The sequence below is a fragment of the Enhydra lutris genome, unplaced genomic scaffold, assembly GCF_002288905.1.
Source record: "Enhydra lutris kenyoni isolate GAN:26980312 unplaced genomic scaffold, ASM228890v2 scaffoldscaffold12, whole genome shotgun sequence".
In the NCBI taxonomy this organism is placed as follows: domain Eukaryota; kingdom Metazoa; phylum Chordata; class Mammalia; order Carnivora; family Mustelidae; genus Enhydra; species Enhydra lutris.
In genome coordinates this window covers 46,166,401-46,185,759 of record NW_019154096.1, presented here as the reverse complement: position 1 = coordinate 46,185,759, position 19,359 = coordinate 46,166,401, and the positions used below count along the sequence as shown (strand labels likewise).

Below are 19,359 nucleotides of genomic sequence, written 5' to 3'. Positions count from 1 at the left end.
AATTTATTTTCAAAAACGGAATACAACCACTTAAAACATACCCCCCTAACCCCCTTTGTTCTTCTTAACCACTAATCTGACTATACTGCAGATTAGTTTGGCCTGATTTTCAACTTTATATAAATGGACTTATAGAGTAAATACTCTTTTGGGTCTGGCTTCTTTCACCATGTTTGTGAGAGATGTCCATATTTTTAGGTGTAGTTTTCCCCTCTGTTCATTTTCATTGCTGTATGGTATTCCATTGTGTCAATATCCCCCACTTTATTTTTCCTGTGTATTTTACTGTTGTTATGCTTTAGATTGTTTCCAGTTTGGGATTATTATTGATTGTGCTGCTGTAAACATTCTAGTATATGTATTTTTGTGGATGCATGTTTACATTTCTGTTAACTATATAATTAGAAGTTGAATTGCTAGGTCATAGCTTATGCATATATGCAGCTTTAAGAGATCTTACCAAATAGTTTTCCATGGACCATTTGTCTGCCCTGATGCCATTATCATATGACCTCAAATACTATAGCTTAATAGTAACTCCTAATACTTGGTACTATAAGTGTTCCAGATTCTTCTTCCAGACAGGCTTGGGTCTTCCTAACCTTTTGCATTTTCATATAAAAGTTTATGAACAACTTGTAATAACTTGTCTATTCTAAGTCTCCTTTAAAGCATAGGTTTCTCCTTCCTTTCTTATTTTTCAATTCAGTCACTTTTCCTGTAGGGTTCCAAACATTCTAAATTTAGCTGATTGTACAATTATGGTGTGATTTAACATGCTTATACCCTGTATTTCCTATGAATGGTAGTTACATCTACAGGCTTAATCACACTCAGCAAACACGCAGTTGACAAGTGTTAACTAAGCACTGTGCTTGCTGCCAGGTGAGATACAAAAATGTCCAAGACATCATTTATAATCTACTGCTTCTTACAAGCATGGAAGGTTAAAAATCAAATAAATGCCTTTGGAGAGAGGCAAACTACTCTGGCAGCTCAGATCAGAGAGTGGTTACTTCCAATAAGTTATGTGAGGGAAAGTTTTGTTAAGGCAACATTATTTCAACTGGGCTTGAAAGTTGCTAGAGATCTGACAAGTTACTATTGCTATAAGCATTAATTTGTTGTGACAGCTGTGTGAATTGCTGTTAGTAGAGGGTAGGGATAGAAGCTGGAAATGTGGGGTACTGAGTTGAGTGGTGGCCCCTAAGGTACTGTCCATGTCCTAATCCCAGGAACCTGTGTTACATTGTTTGGAAAAAGTATCTTTGCAGATGCAATCACGTTAAGGATGAGATGAGATAATCCTGGATTATGTGATTGTACCCTAAATCCAATGACAAATGTCCTTGCAAAAGACAGAAGAAAAGATACACAGAGGAGAAAGCAATGTGAAGATGGAGGCGGAGATTGGAGTGATGTGGCCATAAGCCAAGGAAACTGGCATCCAAAAGAAGCTGAAAGTAGCAAAGAACGGATTCTCCCCTAAGATCCTCCGTAGGGAGTGCCTCCCTGACAATACCTTGATTTTGGACTTCTGGCCTCCAGACTGTGAGAGAATACATTCCTCTTGTGATAATTTGTTATGGCAGCTGCAGGACACTAGAGGTGGATTGAAGCTAGAATGTAATACTGCGGAATTTTACCCTACATTGCACTTGGAGTGGTTCCTCATCTTCAGCACCTCAGTTTCCACCCATCCAACGTTTGCCTTTAGCTGAAACTGTATTTAAAAAAAAAAAAAAGAAAGAAAGAATCCCTGTAGCTCTTTAATGAAGCGTCCATTTAATTAAGGGAACCTCCTCCTGAATTCCTATTTGAAGCAATAAGGGGATTCAAAGCATTGGGTATGACTGCAGCCTTAGGTCCCCCACAACGGAAACCTAAAGGTACTCAAGTTAGGGAGTCGCTATCCTTAATTGCACTTTGCCCTAAAAACCCTCGTAAAATGCAAATGTAATCGAAAGTCAGATCCCTAACAACTATTAGGTTGTTTTTGGATGCACACCACCATAAAGCCATCAGGGGAAAGATTCTTGTGTTATAAAAAATGATTAAAGTACACTGACAAAAGGAGAAGTATTATATATGTGTGGTGTTTTAATACGGCAGTAGTACGGAGTAGGAGTTTCTACTCTGGATTTGAAAGTCCACCGAAGCCTTTCTTCGCCGTGGCCAGTCCCATCTCCCCCGGGCTCTGTGAGGGGCCGCTAAATTCCCCCAGGGTCCTCGCCTCCCTCTGGTGCCCCCACTCCTCGCCCCGATCTAAATCCCCCCGGGTCCCACGTCCCCATTGCGCTCTAGAGGGAGCCCGCGGACCGCGCGCGCACAGAGGAGACGTTCGCGTGAGGCCGCCTAGTCCTCGGATTTCTTTCCAACACCTGCACCGCCCAGGACGACAGCCAATGGGGGCGCCTCCGCAAACATGGCCCCTTGCGCTCTCACAGTATTCGTGAGGCTCTGCCCCCCCCCTCCCACCCCATGCGCTTAGCCAGGTACACCTCGCCGCCCTCCCATGTGCGCCCCGCATGACCCGGCCGGTAACCCTCAGCCTGGGAAAGCCGAGTTGCTGGGCTTCCGCCGCTCCCCGGCCAGACTCCGTCCAGCTCGCTGGCTGGGGCCGGGGACGCCTGCCACCCCCACCCTGTCGGGTTCCCGGCAAAACCCGGAGCGCCGGCTGCTCAGCGGCTCCCGGGAGGCGGCGCGGCACGGCGGACTGAGCATGCGCAGTGGGCAGGGCCGGCTCCCGGCGCAAGAAGGAAGCGTCCGCGGTGCTCCCGGCGGCTGCGCTGGGGTATGCGGTACGGGCTAGCGTGGCTGCTGCACTCGGCGCGGCCCAGCACCTTCCGCTCTGTCCTCGGCGCCCGCCTGCTGTTCCCGGAGCGCCTCTGTGGGTAAGCGGAGCGGAGCACCCGGGCCCTCGGGGCCCGCGGGTCACGGTGGTTTGGGGCTCGGGTTGCAAAGTGGTGATTCAGCACTTAAAGCCGCCGCCGCCGCCCCTCACGCCGCCAGTCCCGCCGGCCTGGGGCCCGGACGCCCGCGCAGAGGCCGCCCTGGGGCCCGGAAGGGCGGCCGGCCGGGCGGGAGCGCGGGGCCTTGCCGGGAGAGGAGGGCGCCCCTCGGGCCGGTGAGGGCGGACGGGGACTGTGACCCAGGGTCACGGGGCGTGTGTCACAAGTGCGGCGGGCGCGGGCGCGGACGGACTGACTCCGGCCGGCTCCCGGGAGCCTTGCCGTGCCACTCTCCTGGAGTCCGCCGGTGAGGGGCCGGGAACCCGAGTCCGACCACCCCTGGCCATGGGTAAAGGAATACGCGTCCAGGGAGACCGCTTCTCAACCTCCACTTAGCCCTGCTTTTTTCCATGGGGACGGAGTTTCCACTACTATATGGAAATGCCTGCGTTGGGAACCGTAAAAGTTTGCCTGCCTGCGCCTTAGTGAGTAGACTAGTGTTGGGTTTCCTGTCCCGGAGAATTCGAGAGCCGAAGAATACCTTAGCATCCATCAAAGCAGCTCCCTTGTTTTACACCTGAGACAACCGAGGCCCAGAGAGATTGTGTGATTTACCAGTTGCAGGGCTTGTGGCAAAAACCAGGATGGGGACGCGGGGTTTTTTTTGCCATCCGGTGGCGTGCTCTCTCTACTCGCTGCTCAGTGTATACTAGAAATACAGAGGCTTGTAGCGAACGCTGAATGTCCTTTACTGTGAATAGAGAGGACTTGGCAGAAACGGGCAGTATGCTTTTGCCCTACTTAGATGTGTCATTTGAACCCCTCCTCTGATTTTAATAATATCTAGAAATATCTAGAAAGCGCAGGGCACCGTGATGGACCCTCTATGTAAGTATGTGGTCTGCCTTCCAAGAACTTTGACTTCATTTGAGCGGATTAGGATGCCAAGAGAGTATAGCCAGCTAAAAAGGATGTGTTTGACTAGGGTCAGAAGATGGGTAGTATGGGCAGTGCGTGCTTTGGGAGCACAATTTAGGGCAGAGATAGAGGAGGGGGGCTGGGCTGGGCTGGGCTGGCCTTTAAAGGAAAAGCAGAAAGTGGGTGAGAGGATGAACAGTGGTGGGTGTAATCCAGCCCAGGCACGCAGGGTTTTCGGGTCGGGGACGGGCAGTGACCAGATTAGTCTAGTTGGAGCCTTAGAGAATTTGTGGGGGAATTAGGAGGAAACAAATCGTGTACTATAAAAGTAGGATAATGCTAGCCTGGGCTTTGAATGTTAGTTGGGTTTTTCCAGTGCATATTATTGCGAGCTGTTAAGAGTTTTTGAGGTGGGGAGTGATCTAATGAAACTGGTAGTTTAGGAAATTAGTTTAATGGCTGTGCACAGGTTTTAAGGGATGGAGAGACCTGAAGCAGAGAAATTGGTTGGGACTTAGTCTTTCCTGACTAAACTAGGATGGTAGTAATAATGGTGCTAAAAAGGCCAAATGCAAATGAAAAAAATTGTTTTCCCTTTTTCCCCCTCTATGCAAAATCCACTACAACATGGATAAAGATCCCTGAGTTTAGATAAAGAAGTGGGAGTGGTGAGCATGGGCAGGGTACCTTTGTGGGCCTCCTTCAGGTCAGAATTTTTTTTTGGTACTGGGGGTCCTTGGTGGCTCTGGGTTAAACCCTCTGCCTTTGGCTCAAGTCATGATTCCAGGGTCGTGGGATCTAGCCCCATATCAGGCTCTCTGCTCAGTAGGGAGCCTGCTTCCCCCTGTCTTTCTGCCTGCCTCTCTGCCTACTTGTGATCTCTGTCTGTCAAATAAATAAATAAAATCTTAAAAAAAATTTTTTTTTTTGGTACTTAATTTGTTGCTAATAGGCTGTGCTTAGCTCCATATTGTCTCCAGTGTATAGAATTTGGAATTTTATTTTTATTTATTTTTTATTAAAGATTTTATTTTTGGGATGCCTGAGTGGCTCAGTTGGTTAGGCGGCTGCCTTCGGCTCAGGTCATGATCCCAGCGTCCTGGGATCGAGTCCCATATCGGGCTCCTTGCTCGGCAGGGAACCTGCTTCTCCCTCTGTCTCTGCCTGCCTCTCTGCCTGCCTCTCTGCCTACTTGTGATCTCTCTCTCTCTCTCTCTGACAAATAAATAAATAAAAGATTTTATTTTTAAGTAATCGCTGCACCCGTTGTGGGGCTCAGACTCACAGCCTTGATATCAAGAGTTGAGTGCTCTACTAACTGAGCTAGTCAGGTGTCCCAGAACTTGGGATTTTTCTTTTTAAGATTTTGTTGATTTGACAGAGGGAGAGAGAGCACCAAGTAGGTAGAGCAGCAGGCAGAGGGAGAGGGAGAAGTAGGCTCTCCCCTGAGCCGGGAGCTGGATGTGGGGCTCGATCCCAGGACTCTGGGATCATGACCTGAGCTGAAGACAGCTGCTTAATCAGCTGAGCCACCCAGGCATCCCAGAATTTGGGATTTTAAAGAAAGCACCAGTTTTATACAAGAGAGGTTTGTATGTTCTACCTACAGTCCAGTTTTCTCTGCTTTTGTCCCATTGCTCTTTACTTCCACTGATAAAGTTCAGGGCATGGGTTGTTGAACTGCTAGCGCTTCAACATACTGTTGTTCTCAAAGAAGGAAATTCAGAAGATTCAAAGATAATGAATGAGATTGACCATCTAGAAAGCTCTACATTAAAAATTAGTGGTTGAGGCTATTAGGGAAAATACAGTTCCAATCAAAGGGATCAGGGTATAGTTATAGGAAGGAAAGCTACCATCCGAAGCTACCCCATAGTCAAATCTTAAGGAAGGTAATACTGCTGTACAAAGTATGTGTGTGTGTGTGTATACATACATATATATATATATATTTTAAGATTTTATTTATTGGAGAGAGCATGAGTGAGCAGGGGGAGCTGCAGGCAGCCTGATGTGGGATTTAATTCCAGGACTCTGGGATCATGACCTGAGTGAAAGGCAGATGCTTAACTGACTGAGCCACCCAGTCATCCCAAAGTAGGGAGATGTAGTAACAGTGGTGGTTACAGGGCTGTTTACTGGGAGAGTTGAGATTTAACCCATGTCTGTCTGGAGCCAAAGCCTGAGCTCTTAACTATAATACTACTTTGGCCAGTGTTGAGGCATTCACTCCTGTTCTAACTTTTTGAGAAAGAGATGTTCTTAAAGCACTTTCATAAGATTTATTCTTTTAAAAATCAGCTTCATTGTCCTCTGTTTAGCTATATTGGATAAGTTGGGGCTGTGTGTAATTATCTGAACTGTTGGGGGAACCTAGAGGTAATAGCCCAGTCCCAGGCAACTACTTGGAGCACCTGTGCATCGGTCTTCTCACTTTTCAGGCAGCTCTCTTTTGCATTTCTCTGTTCTCTGGGTATAGGTAACAGTGGTATGGCAAATGGAGTAACTATTAAGATCCAGGTTTTTAAATTACTTTTTTTAATGGTACAAGCACTATGTATGTATGTATGTATGTATGCATGTAAGCAAGCTCTACACCCACTGTAGGGCTTGAACTGCTGACCCTGAGATCAAGAGTCCCATGCTCTACTGAGCCAGCCAAGTGCCACCAGGCTTTTAAATTACTTTTAACCTGAAAAATATCTTTTAATGATCTAAAAGGAAAGAATGCCCTTGAGTATCTTTAATTAGCATTAGCCCAAACCATACAAAGTAAAAATTACATTCTGCCTTGCTGCCTTTAAGGTTAGGGTTGGGGATAATCTTACCAGGGAGGAATGTGGGGAGCAGAATTTCAATGTATGTTTTCATAAGAATTGATTTCCTTTCTGTTTTTCCATTGGTATTTTAGATCTCCTAAAGAGGTACCCAGATAACCAGGCTGCCTTTCAGCCGGGGTGACAGGGGTAGATCCTCTAGGTATGCTGGGTGGAGGCTTGGGTAGGGCATTCCTACTTTGTTTTTCTTGAGTCAACCCTCACTCTTTTCTGTTCCTTTAGCCATCATTTGAATATCTATTTTGTAGTGATCATTCACTACAGTGTGCTCAGCACTGTGGGCGGATGCAAAGAGTCAGTGATAAATTCTGTCCTCAAGGAGCTTTCAGTGAAAGAGTGATTCCACTCCTTTACTCAGGATCTTTTACTAAACAGCCTCATTTTTGCATTGTTGCCTCTTTCAGTTTATTTTGAAAAGCAGCTCAGTATTTTATTATAGTACTCTTTCTTTTAAAAGTGGGACTTAGAAATTGTTGTTGCATTAAAAGCTATAAAAGCTTTTATTTCCTGCAAAGAACTATGTAGTTTCTCTTTGCCTATTAAAAATGTGTAACTGTTTTTAAAAAAAAAAAGGTGGGACCCATAAGCTGTTCCCTGAGGGGAAGGTATCACACTCTGCCTGGCATATTTATTATATAAATTAATGAATGGTCTTTTTTCAAAACCAGTTTTCTCTGTGATTTCCCTAGTTTTGCAAATATTGCTGTTAATCATTTTCTCAGTTTAGCTTCAAAATTGGAGTAATCTTTGCATCTCTTTTTCTCTCGCTGCCTATTCTGAAGACCAAACTCTTGAGTCTTTCATCCTGAAGTTTTTTGGAGTAAACTTAATCTTCCATTATCCTCCTAGTTTAGACTATGATTATCTTCCCTGACATCTCACATCTATAAGTTCTGTAAGTACATATATTTTAACTCTAGTATAATTAACATATAATGTTATATTAGTTTCAAGTGTACATTATAGTGACTTAAATAATTCTATACATTGCTCAGTGCTCATAGTGATAAATATACTTTTAAGCCCCTTCACCTATTTCACCCATTCTCCTCCCTCCTCCCCTCTGGCAACCAGCAGTTCTTTATATTTAAGAGTCTGTTTCTTTGGTTGTCTCTTTTTTTCCTTCATTTGTTTTCTTAAATTCCACAAATGAGTGAAGTTATATGGTATTTGCCTTTTTTTTTTTTTAAGATTTTATTTATTTATTTGACAGACAGAGATCACAAGTAGGCAGAGAGGCAGGCAGAGAGAGTGGAGGCAGCAGGCTCCCTGCTGAGCAGAGAGCCAGATGTGGGGCTCGATCCCAGGACCCTGAGATCATGACCTGAGCCGAAGGCAGAGGCTTCAACCCACTGAGCCAGCCAGGCACCCCGGTATTTGCCTTTTGCTGGCTTATTTCACTTAGCATTATAATCTCTAGATACATCTATTATTGCTTATGGCAAGAGTTCATTCTTTTTTATGGCTGAGTAATATTCCATTGTATGTATATACATTTATAAATCTTCTTTATCCATTCATCTGTGGATGGACACTTGAGTTGCTTCTGTATCTTGGCTATTGGAAACAATACTGCAATAAATATAGTGGTACATACATCGCTGTAACTGATTTTTCTAGGCTCCTGTCTCCCTACTAGTTGATCCTTATCATCTCATTAATTCTAGTATACCACTTTCCCCATGCCATTGTCTTGGGTTCTGCACTATTTAAAGATCAGGTCCAAACTTCTTGACCCAGCATTTAAGCATCTCATAAGCTGGCCCTAGCCTAACTTTTCAATCTAACTTTCCTCTTCTCAGTCAGGTCCGTCAGTTTCTGGTCTCTTGTACATGAGCTGTTCATTCCCAATTCTCAAATGCCCTCTGTCTTTTCTTTTAAATGACTAAATCTGTCATTCTTTTTTAGACCTTATTTAGGTTATACAGTTGTATTTTCTTTTTCTAAACTTAAAGATTTATTTGAGATTTTGAAACATCCATTTGACATTTAACCGTATACTGCGTCATATATATATATTTTTAAAGGTTTTATTTATTTATTTGACAGAGAGAGCAGAAGCAGGGGGAGTGGGAGAGGGAGAAGCAGAAGCAGGCTCCCAGAGAGCCGAGTGCAGGCCTTGATCCCAGGACCCTGGGATCATGACCTGAGCTGATGGCAGATGCTTAACCGACTGAGCCACCCCGATGGCCCCTCTTATTTTTTTTTACTCTTAATATCATACATGGCAGAGTATATAGGATAAAGAAGAATAGCAAACACCTAGTTTAAGAAATAAACTTTTTATTATTATTTTTTTAATTTTTTATTTTTAAGTAGGGCGCTTGATCTCACAACCCTGAGATCAAGACCTGAATTGAGGTCAAAATTCAGACCCTTAACCAACTGAGCCACCCAGGTGCCCAGGAAATAGAACATTTCCAGTAACTTTGAAGCTCTCTGTGTTCACCTCCCTAATTGCAACCTTCTCCCTCTTCTGGAGAGGTGGTGTTATCCTGTATTTGGATAATAATTCCCTTGATGTTCTTTATACTTTATCAATCTGAGTATATTTTTTTCTTTCATGAAGGTGAAAGTGTTTTTATTTTTAAATTTTTAATTTAAATTCAATTAAGTTAGCATATACTGTATTATTAGTATCAGGGGTAGGATTTAGTGATTCATCAGTTGCATATAACACCAGTGTTCATTACCTCAGGTGCCCTCCTTATTGCTCATCACTCAGTTACCCCATCCTCCTACCCACCTCCCCTCTAGTAACTCTCAGTTTGTTTCCTAGAGTTAAGAGTCTCTTATGATTTGCTTCCCTCTCTGTTTCCATCTTATTTTATTTTTCCTTCCCTTTCCTTATGTTCATCTGTTTTATTTCTTAAATTGCACATATGAGTAAAATCCTATGATATTTGTCTTTCTCTTATTGACTTATTTTGCTTAGCATAATACCCACTAGTTCTATCCATGTCTTTGCATGGCAAGATTTCATTCTTTTTGATAGCTGAGTAATTTTCCATTGTATAAATATGCCACATCTTCTATATCCATTCTTCTGTCGATGGACATCTGGGCTCTCTCCATATTTTGGCTATTGTGGACATTGCTATAAACATTGGGGGTGCATATGCCCCTTGGAATCAGTATGTTTGTATCCTTTGGATGGATAACTAGTAGTGCAATTGTTGGATTGTAGGGTAGTTTTTCTTTTTTTTTTTTTTTAAGATTTTAATTATTTATTTGACAGAGATCACAAGTATGCAGAGGCAGGCAGATAGAGAGGGGGAAGCAGGCTCCCCACCGAGCAGAGAGCCCGATGTGGGACTTGATCCCAGGACCCTGAGATCATGACCTGAGCCAAAGGCAGAGGCTTAACCCACTGAGCCACCCAGGCGTCCCTCTATTTTTAACTTTGAGGAGCCGCCATACTGTTTTCCACAATGGCTGCACCAGTTTGCATTCCCACCAATAGTGTGAGAGGGTTCCCCTTTCTCTGCATCCTCACCAACACCTGTTGTTTCCTGCCTTGTTGATTTTAGCCTTTCTGACAGCTGTGAGGTGGTACTTCATTTGGTTTTGATTTGTATTTCCCTGATGGTGAGTGATGTTGAGCATATTTCCATCTATCTGTTGGCCATTTGTATGTCGTCTTTGGAGAAATATCTGCTTATGTCTTCTTCCCATTTCTTGACTGGATTTTTGCTTTTTGGGTGTTGAGTTTGATAAGTTCTTTATAGATTCTGGATGCTAATCCTTTATCTGGTAAGTCATTTGCAAATACCTTCTCCCATTCCATAGGTTGCCTTTTAGTTTTGTTAACTGTTTCCTTTGCTGTGCTGAAGCTTTTTATCCTGATGAGGTCCCAATAGTTCATTTTTATTTTTGTTTCCCTTGCCTTTGGAGACATGTCTAGAAAGAAGTTGCTGCATCCAAGGTCAGAGAGGTTGCTGCCTGTGTTCTCCTCCAGGATTTTTATGGTTTCCTGTCTCATGTTTAGGTCTTTCATCCATTTTGAATTTATTTTTGTGTATGGTTTAAGAAAGTGGTACAGCTTCATTCTTTTACATGTTGCTGTTCAGTATTCCCAGCACCATTTGTTGAAGAAACTGTCTTTTCTCCACTGGATATTCTTTCCTGCTTTGTCAAAGATTAGTTGACCATAGAGTTGACGTCCATTTCTGGATTTTCTATTCTGTTGCATTGACCTATGTTTCTGTTTTGTGCCAATACCCTACTGTCTTGTTGATTACAGCTTTGTAGTACAGCTTGAACCCTGGAATTGTGATGCCTCCAGCTTTGGGTTTTGTTTGGTCGCTATTTGGTATCTTTTATGGTTCCATACAAATTATTAGGATTGTTTGTTCCAGTTCTGTGAAAAATGCGGATAGTATTTTGATAGGGATTGCATTGAATATGTAGATTGCTTTGGGTAGCATAGACATTTTAGCAATATTTCTTCTTCTTCCAATCCATGAGTATGGAATGTTTTTCCATTTCTTTGTGTCTTCCTCCATTTCTTTCATAAGTGTTCTATAGGTTTCAGGGTATAGATCCTTCTTTGGTTAGATTTATTCCTAGGTATCTTATAGTTTTTGGTGTAATTGTAAATGGGATTGATTCCTTGATTTCTCTTCTGCTTCAGTGTTAGTGTATAGAAATGCAACTGACTTCTGTGCATTGATTTTATATCCTGAGACTTTGCTGAATTCCTGTATCAGTTCTAGCAATTTTTTGGTGGAGTGTTTCAGGTTTTCTATGTAGAGTATTATGTTGTCTACAAATAGTGAAAGTTTGACTTCTTTGCCAATTTGGATGCCTTTTATTTTTTTTGTTGTCTGGTTATGAAGGCTAGGACTTCCAGTACCATGATGAACAACAGTAGTGAGAGTGGGCATCCTTGTCATGTTCCTGACTTTTGGGGAAAGCTTTGTTTCTCCTCATTGAGGATGATACTCGCTGTGGGTCTTTCATATATGGCTTTTATGATATTGAGGTCCGTTTCCTCTATCCCTGCATGGCAAAGAGTTCTTATCAAGAAAGGATGCTATAGGTGGCACCTGGGTGGCTCAGTGGGTTAAGCCTCTGCCTTCGGCTTAGGTCATGATCTCAGGGTCCTTGGATCGAGCCCCACGTCGGGCTTTGTGCTCAGCAGGGAGCCTGCTTTTCCCTCTCACTCTGCCTACTTGTGATCTCCCTCTCTCTGTCAAATAAATAAATAAAATATTAAAAAAAAAGGATGCTGTATTTTGTCATATGCTTTTTTCTGCGTCTTTGAGAGGATCATATAGTTCTTGTCCTTTCTTTTATTAATGTGGTGTAACACACTGATTGATTTGCAGATGTTGAACCACCCCTGCAGCCCAGGAATAAATCCCGCTTGCTTGTGGTGAATAATTCTTTAATGTACTGTTGGATCCTATTAGCTGATATCTTGGTGAGAATTTTTGCATCCATATTCAACAGGGATATTGGTCTGTAATTCTCCTTTTTAGTGGGGTCTTTGTCTGGTTTGGGATCAAGGTGATGCTGGCTTCATAGAATGAGCTTGGAAATTTCCCTTCCATTGCTATTTTTGGGAACAGTTTCAGAAGAATAGTTGTTAATTCTTCTTTAAATGTTTAGTAGAATTCCCCTGGGAAACCATCTGACCCTGGACTTTTGTTTGTTGGGAGAGTTTTGATTACTGTTTCAATTTCTTTGCTGGTTATGGGTCTGTTCAGGTTTTCTATTTTTTCCTGTTTCAGTTTTGATCATTGATATGTTCCTAGGAATTTATGCATTTCTTCCAGACTACCTAATTTGTTGGCATATGCTTGTTCATATAATTTTATTTCTTTGGTGTTAGTTGTGATGTCTCCTTTTTCATTCATGATTTTATTTGTTTGGGTCCTTTCTCTTTTCTTTTTCTAAGTCTGGCTAGGGATTTATCAGTTTTATTAATACTTTCAAAGAACCGGTTCCTAGTTATATTGATCTGTTTTACTGCATTTATGATTTCTATGTCGTTGATTTTTGCTCTCATCTTTATTATTCTCTTCTGCTGCTGGATTTAGGCTTTATTTGCTGTTCTTTTTCCAGCTCCTTTAGGTCTTTAGGTGTAAGATTAGCTTGTGTGTTTGAGATTTTTCTTGTTTCTTGAGGAAGTGATTAAGTACCCCACCCCGTCCCAGCTGAAAGTTCTTATATTTATTACTTAACCAACCTCCTGGTGTAGAGGTGTAGTGACAGAAAAATAATTTCCCTGATAAAACATGTCTGTTGGCCAGGTAGGAAGGATGTTTACAGGAGTAATAGGATAGGAACACATGACTTTCATCCCCCTTAAATATGTGTGCCAATTACATGTGTCGTCTCATGATGTGTGATACCTTATGGATCCAACTTGGTTCTTCTCCACTGCCTCTTGGCGGTGTACCTGATTTTATTACCAGTTTTCATCTGAATCCTCTGGGGAAATGGGATGATTCTGCTTTTGTTTCTTGGCCAGAAATCGCTTGATTCTGAAAGTCTTGTGAGAAGACATGGTGAGGAACGGTCAGCCACACACACCAGGATGGTGGCAAAAAGGAGCAAAAATAGAAGTGAATATATTCTTAAACAGTGTACTTTTTAGTTTTTTCTGCCTTTGATCTTCATGGAAATTTTCTTCTCTGAGTTACTTTTTTTTTCTCTTAGCCTTGTTTTGGAACTCACATAGATATGTGCGTTCACTGCTGAATGGCAGTCTTATGTGAATATGCCAGTAATTATTTTTCTGTTCTGTTGTTGATGGAGATTTGGATTGTTGCACTTTTTTTTTTCTCCTATTGCAAATAATCCATGTTGTTGGCATGCCCCAGTACCCACTCTTAGGACACCTTCTCTGCCTACACTCAAGTAGAGTTCTCATTCAATCACATTGCTTTAAATATTATTTATATATGCTTGTCCATTCTGTAGCCATGAGGCACAAGTGCTTTAAATGTAAATTAATGAAAATTAAAAATTCAGTTTTTCAGTCACCCTAGCTGCATTTCAAGTCACATGTAGCTCATGGCTATCATTTGAGGCAGAGCAATTACAGAGCAATTGTCATCACTAATGTTTTGTGAAACCCACCTGATCCGTATTCCAATAGTTCCCAAATGTACCTCTCTCCCCTGAATTTCAGATTTGGGTAATAAACTTCCTACTTATCATTTCCTTTGGATGACCAATATATATCTTAAACTTACCATGTTCAAAACCTGCTCCTCCCACCATCTTCTCCCCCATCTCAGTGATTAACATCTCTATTCTTACACTAGTTTAGGTTAAAAACTTGGAGTCATCCTTAACTCCTTTTTTGTTTTCATATCCTTCATCAGTCAGCATATGCATTCAGATTTGGACCGCTTCTGCCTGCCACCACCCTGGTTCTAATCACACTCTTTTACCAAAATACTGTAATAGCCTCTTAATCAGTTTCCTTGCTTCTGCACTTGCCTCTGTCTGTGTAGCTTTCTTTTGTCACCATAGGTAGCATGATCTTTTTGAAATCCAAATCCTATATCTTTGCTAGTGAATGCTTAAAACCTTGTGGTTGATCCCCATTTTGCTCATATTTAAAGACAAAATCCTTATAATAGCCAGGAAGGCCCCGTGGGACCTGGCCTCACATCACCTCTCTGATCTTGATTCTAAAATAATCGCTCTCACCCCATTCTAGTCACACTGGTCTATTTACTTGACTCAGTCTTAGATTATTTGCACTTCTACCACTGATTGATAGGGAGGGCTTCACAGAGAGCATAGGGTTTGAGCAAATGTCTTTGAAGGAAATAAAAAATTTGGATGAACAGAGAAGGGGAAGAGAGGATATTTTAGAAGGAATAGTGTTAGCAAAAGCTCAGAAGTAGGAAAATTTGCAATATAATCAAGGGACAGTAGATTTTAACCTATAGGAAGTAGAGAATCTCTGATATCTTTTGAGCAGTACAGTCATATATGAAAACTGTGTTTTTCTTATGATAAATCTAGCTGTTTTTCGGAAGCACAGTTAAAATGCAGGCAGAGAAAAGGGTAAAGAAGAAGTATATATAACAAGAAGAGTGTCTGCAGAGGGTGTGTGTGGAAGAAGATTTCAGCAGCTTTGATTGCGTATGGGGGGAGATGGAAGAATCCAAGAGGCTTAAGGTCTTGGTCCTGAGTGACTTTCAGATGAGTGCTGAGATGAGACGTGACTAGGAGGGCCACCAGGGTAGGGAAGGCTCTTGTGGGGAGATTGACCTCCAGGCAGAGGGAAGAAGTCCAGTTACGTGAGATGTTGGTCTTGGCAGGTGGGGGGCTGGTGTTCTAAAGTCATACCAAGAACAGGTTGGTCAGGTGCAGTGGTGGGGCAGTCTTATAGGCACTGTTAACTATCTTGTAGTTAGCTGTTAACCATCAGAAAGGTAGGTGACCCAGGGTCCCTCAGGGCAGTGGACAAGACTGAGCAGTCCTTAAATACTCAGAACCAAAATGGTGATCCAGCTTGCAGATTGTAGTTAAGGAAAGAATTTAGTTTAAAGTTCAGAACCTGGTTGATGAGTCTTGAACAGGAGTGTCTAAAATTTCCACTGTTTAAGGATGGGAAATGGGTCCAGAGCCTAGAACAAGACTAAGCTGCAGTGAAGGCTAACTAGACTCAGATGTGAGACTCTTGGTGTTGCTGTTAATGTGAACCATAAAAGATGTAGTAGCTCACATTTATTGAATGCCTGTTGTGTGTTTTGCCTTATATTTGGAGCTTCCCCTATGTTTTTACCTCTGAGAGAGGTATTGTGGTTCTTTTCTTCTTTTCAGATAAGGAGAATGAGGCTCAAAGAGGTCAGCTTGCTCAGGGATACACTAGTGAGTGACTTAGCCAGAAGTGAATCCAAATGGGCTCACTCAAGAACTTTATATTTTTTACCTCCTTAGAGATAGCTTGACATCTGTAGTGAAGATGGGGAAGTCAGAACAAGGAGGCTTTGGAAGGGATAGACGTGGTATATGGTGAGTTGGTAATAGTGAATCTGGAGCTATTGCTGAGTAGTTAATGGAGGGTTTGAAGCATTTGAAATACGGCTGGACCTTGACAAAAAGGTCTGAGCTGATTTCCTACATCAGATAGTTGTGTGTAGAGATGATAGTCGAAGACACTGAGATGGATTGGTATCTGGGAAATACCTGTGTAGAGATACAGAGGGCCCAAGTTACACCCTGAGGAATGCTGACATTTAAGGATGAGGAAACAGACTTGGCGACATTGGGGGTTAGAGAGGCAGAAGATAATATCAAAAGCAGAATGATTAGAAGTGTCCAGCCAAAGAGGTTTGTTTTGTTTTGTTTTTAAGATTTTATTTATTTATGGGGTGCTGGGTGGCTCAGTCAGTTGAGTTTCTGCCTTTGGCTCAGGTCATGATCCCAGGGTCCTCCTTGCTCAGTGGGGAGCTTCCTTGTCCCTCTGCTTGCTGCTCCCCCTGCTTGTACTCCCTCTCTCTCATAAATAAAATCTTAAGAAAAAAAGATTTGAGAGAGAAATAGAAGCAGGAGCTGGACGGTGGTGGGATGGGGAGGAGGAGAAGAAGGAGAAGGAGAAGCAGACTCCCTACTGGGCAAGGAGCCCGACTTGGGGCTTGATCCCAGAACCTGGAGATCATGAGCCGAAGGCAGAGGCCCAACTGCTGAGACACCTAGGTGCCCCCAGCCAGAGAGGTTTTAAGCAGACTGGGGCCTTGGGAAAGACCAGAGACCATTTCATTGGTAACCTGCAAATAAAGGGGAAGGAATAGAAGCCAAGTTTCATGGGGCCCTAGAGAGTGACTTTGAAAAAAATGTTGGTATTAAGTTGGAGAAAATAGGTAGTAGCTGGAAAGAGCAGGGTTGAGCAGAAGTATGGAAGCCACCTTAGTACTGGTGGCTAAGAGGAAGAAGCTAGTGGAGGAGAATAATTCTGAAGGAAAGGCCTGGAAAAAGTGGGTATGAAGATATAGGTGAAGAGGGTAACATTGGAAGAATAAAGATTTATTTCTTAAATAAATCTTTATTTATTTCTTAAATAAATCTTTATTTATTTATTTATTTCTTAAATAAATCTTTGTTCTTCCAATGTTACCCTCTTATATCTTATAGGTATTGATTATAGGTAATATCTTATAGGTATTGATTTAAAAGGGCAGTTGCTTATAAAGAGTTTAAAAAAGGTAAGTGATCCTTAAAACTCTGGACCTCAGTTTCCTCATTTGAAGAAGGGACCCTTCTAGCTCTAAGTTCTCACATTTTTCTCTATGCTGTTAATACCAGCAGCTGAAAAAAAAAAAAAAGGTTGGATTTTTTTTTTTTTAATTTTATTCTTTATAAACATATAATATATTTTTATCCCCAGGGGTACAGGTCTGTGAATCACCAGGTTTACACACTTCACAGCACTCACCATAGCACATACCCTCCCCAATGTCCATAATCCCACCCCCCTCTCCCAACCCCCCTCCCCCCATCAACCCTCAGTTTGTTTTGTGAGATTAAGAGTCACTTATGGTTTGTCTCCCTCCCAATCCCATCTTGTTTCATTTACTCTTCTCCTACCCCCTTAACCCCCCCATGTTGCATCTCCTCTCCCTCATATCAGGGAGATCATGTGATAGTTGTCTTTCTCCGATTGACTTATTTCGCTAAGCATGATACCCTCTAGTTCCATCCACATCGTTGCAAATGGAATACTATGCAGCCATCAAAAGAAAGGTTGGATTTTTAAGGAATGCTCCCAGGGTCTAGTATGGAGAATGGGTTCCAGTTCATTTAACATGGTGATTCTTTGCCCAACTCTACAGGCTATTTTAGGATCTCTAGAGTTCTATTTGTAGCCAGAACCTCTGAAGAAGGAAGGGTCCCATATAGTGGTATTGCTGGCACCTAGCACAGTGTCTGGCACATAGTAAGAGTTTAGTGTTTGTTGGATGAATTTGTCCAGAGACATGGACTCCTGGAAGTAGTGAGAGCCCTAGTCATAAACTCAATTTAGTTTTTGTTCACAATTTGTCAGTGTAGCTAGTAAGTAGTATTGTGTGTCTGTTCCTATTATAAGGATATTAGGGGTAGGAGTGTGTTTTAAAGATTTCTTGTGTTTCTGAGTTATTCATAGGAGCTAAGGCAGTTTGAAAAGGGATCAGACATAAAGGAAAGGACAGTGTGGTGGAAAAGAGCTCTACATTACAAAGGCTTACTTCCACTGGATTCTAGTCTTGTTTTTGTTTTCACAGAAAATTGTTTTTATTTAACATTTTGGAAATCCCACTGTGATTACTTTTATTACTATTCACTTAGCAAAGTTTTCATTTTATTTGTGTTTAATTAGAAATGGATCTTTTTTTTTTTTTTTAAGATTTTATTTATTTGACAGAGAGAGATCAGCAGAGGGAGAAGTAGATTCCCCACTGGGCAGAGATCCCAATGTGGGACTTGATCCCAGGACCCCGGGATCATGACCTGAGCCAAAGGCAGACTCCTAACTGACTGAGCCACCCAGGCATCCCAAGGTCTACTTTTACATGAATTATAAATCAAAAGTAAAAATTACTGTTCAACTAGTATGTGTCAGCATTAATTTAAGTGCTGTGGATATAAGAAAAAACAAGAGACAAAAATCCCCATCCTTCTAGTGGGGAAGACAGATGATCAGATAAGTAAAGCAAATGTTTATTTGTTTTAAAGTAACATGGAATTGAGTGCATTTAAAATCCTGATTGTGGGACGCCTGGGTGGCTCAGTTGGTTAAGCAGCTGTCTTTGGCTCAGGTCATGATCCCAGTGTCCTGGGATCGAGTCCCACATTGGGCTCCTTGCTCGTCAGGGAGCCTGCTTCTCCCTCTGCCTCTGCCTGCCATTCTGTCTGCCTGTGCTCGCTCTCTCTCCCTCTCTCTCTCTGAAAAATAAATAAATAAAATCTTTAAAAAAAAAAAAAATCCTGATAGTTAATTTTATAGAATTGAAGAGCTTTAGATTTAGTAAACTCTGGAGTAAAGCAGTAGCTTAGTCCTAGCATTATAAAGAAATAAAGCATTTCACATAAGTGAAAACTTGTCCTGTAAGAGTCATTTGCTGTATATTCTACATTTTTTAAATGTTTGAGGTGAAGTTTTAAAATTTATTATGTATATTTTTATAGACTTTGAAACAGAGTATAATAGTATGCTAGAGTATAATGTTATAATTTAACATTTTATTATTCACATCTATTTTTTAGGTATAGTTGACCCACAATGTTACATTAGTTTTAGTTTTACAACACAGTGATTGGACAAGTCTATACCTTATACTCTGCTAACCATAGTGTATCTACTGTCTGTCACTGTACTACACAATGCTATACCATTGACTGTCTTCCCTTTCATCTCCGTGACTTGTTCATTCCATAGCTGGAAGTCTGTTTCCCCCACTCTCCTTCACCCATTTTTTTTTTTTTAAGATTTTATTATTTATTTGACAGAGAGAGAGATCACAAGTAGGCAGAGAGGCAGGCAGAGAGAGAGAGGGGGAAGCAGACTCCCCACCAAGTGGAGAGCTGGATGTGGGGCTCCATCCCAGGACCCTGGGATCATGACCTGAGCCGAAGGCAGAGGATTTAACCCACTGAGCCACCCAGGCGCCCCTCCTTCACCCATTTTGCCCATCACCTGACATGCC

The 19,359-nt window shown here is 42.0% G+C and overlaps 1 protein-coding gene and 1 pseudogene across 3 annotated transcripts in view; one reads left to right on the top strand and one right to left on the bottom strand.

Annotated features, from left to right (window-relative positions):
• Window positions 1-2,796: 2,796 nt before the first annotated feature.
• Window positions 2,797-19,359, top strand: part of LOC111144834 (insulin degrading enzyme) — a 109,463-nt gene continuing 92,900 nt past the window's right edge. For all 3 annotated transcript variants that reach the window (XM_022499355.1, XM_022499354.1, XM_022499353.1), the window contains exon 1: window positions 2,797-2,894. In XM_022499355.1, the coding sequence (XP_022355063.1) occupies window positions 2,797-2,894 (98 nt within the window). The remainder of the gene's footprint in view (window positions 2,895-19,359) is intronic.
• On the bottom strand, window positions 13,067-13,220 carry LOC111144726 (annotated as a pseudogene).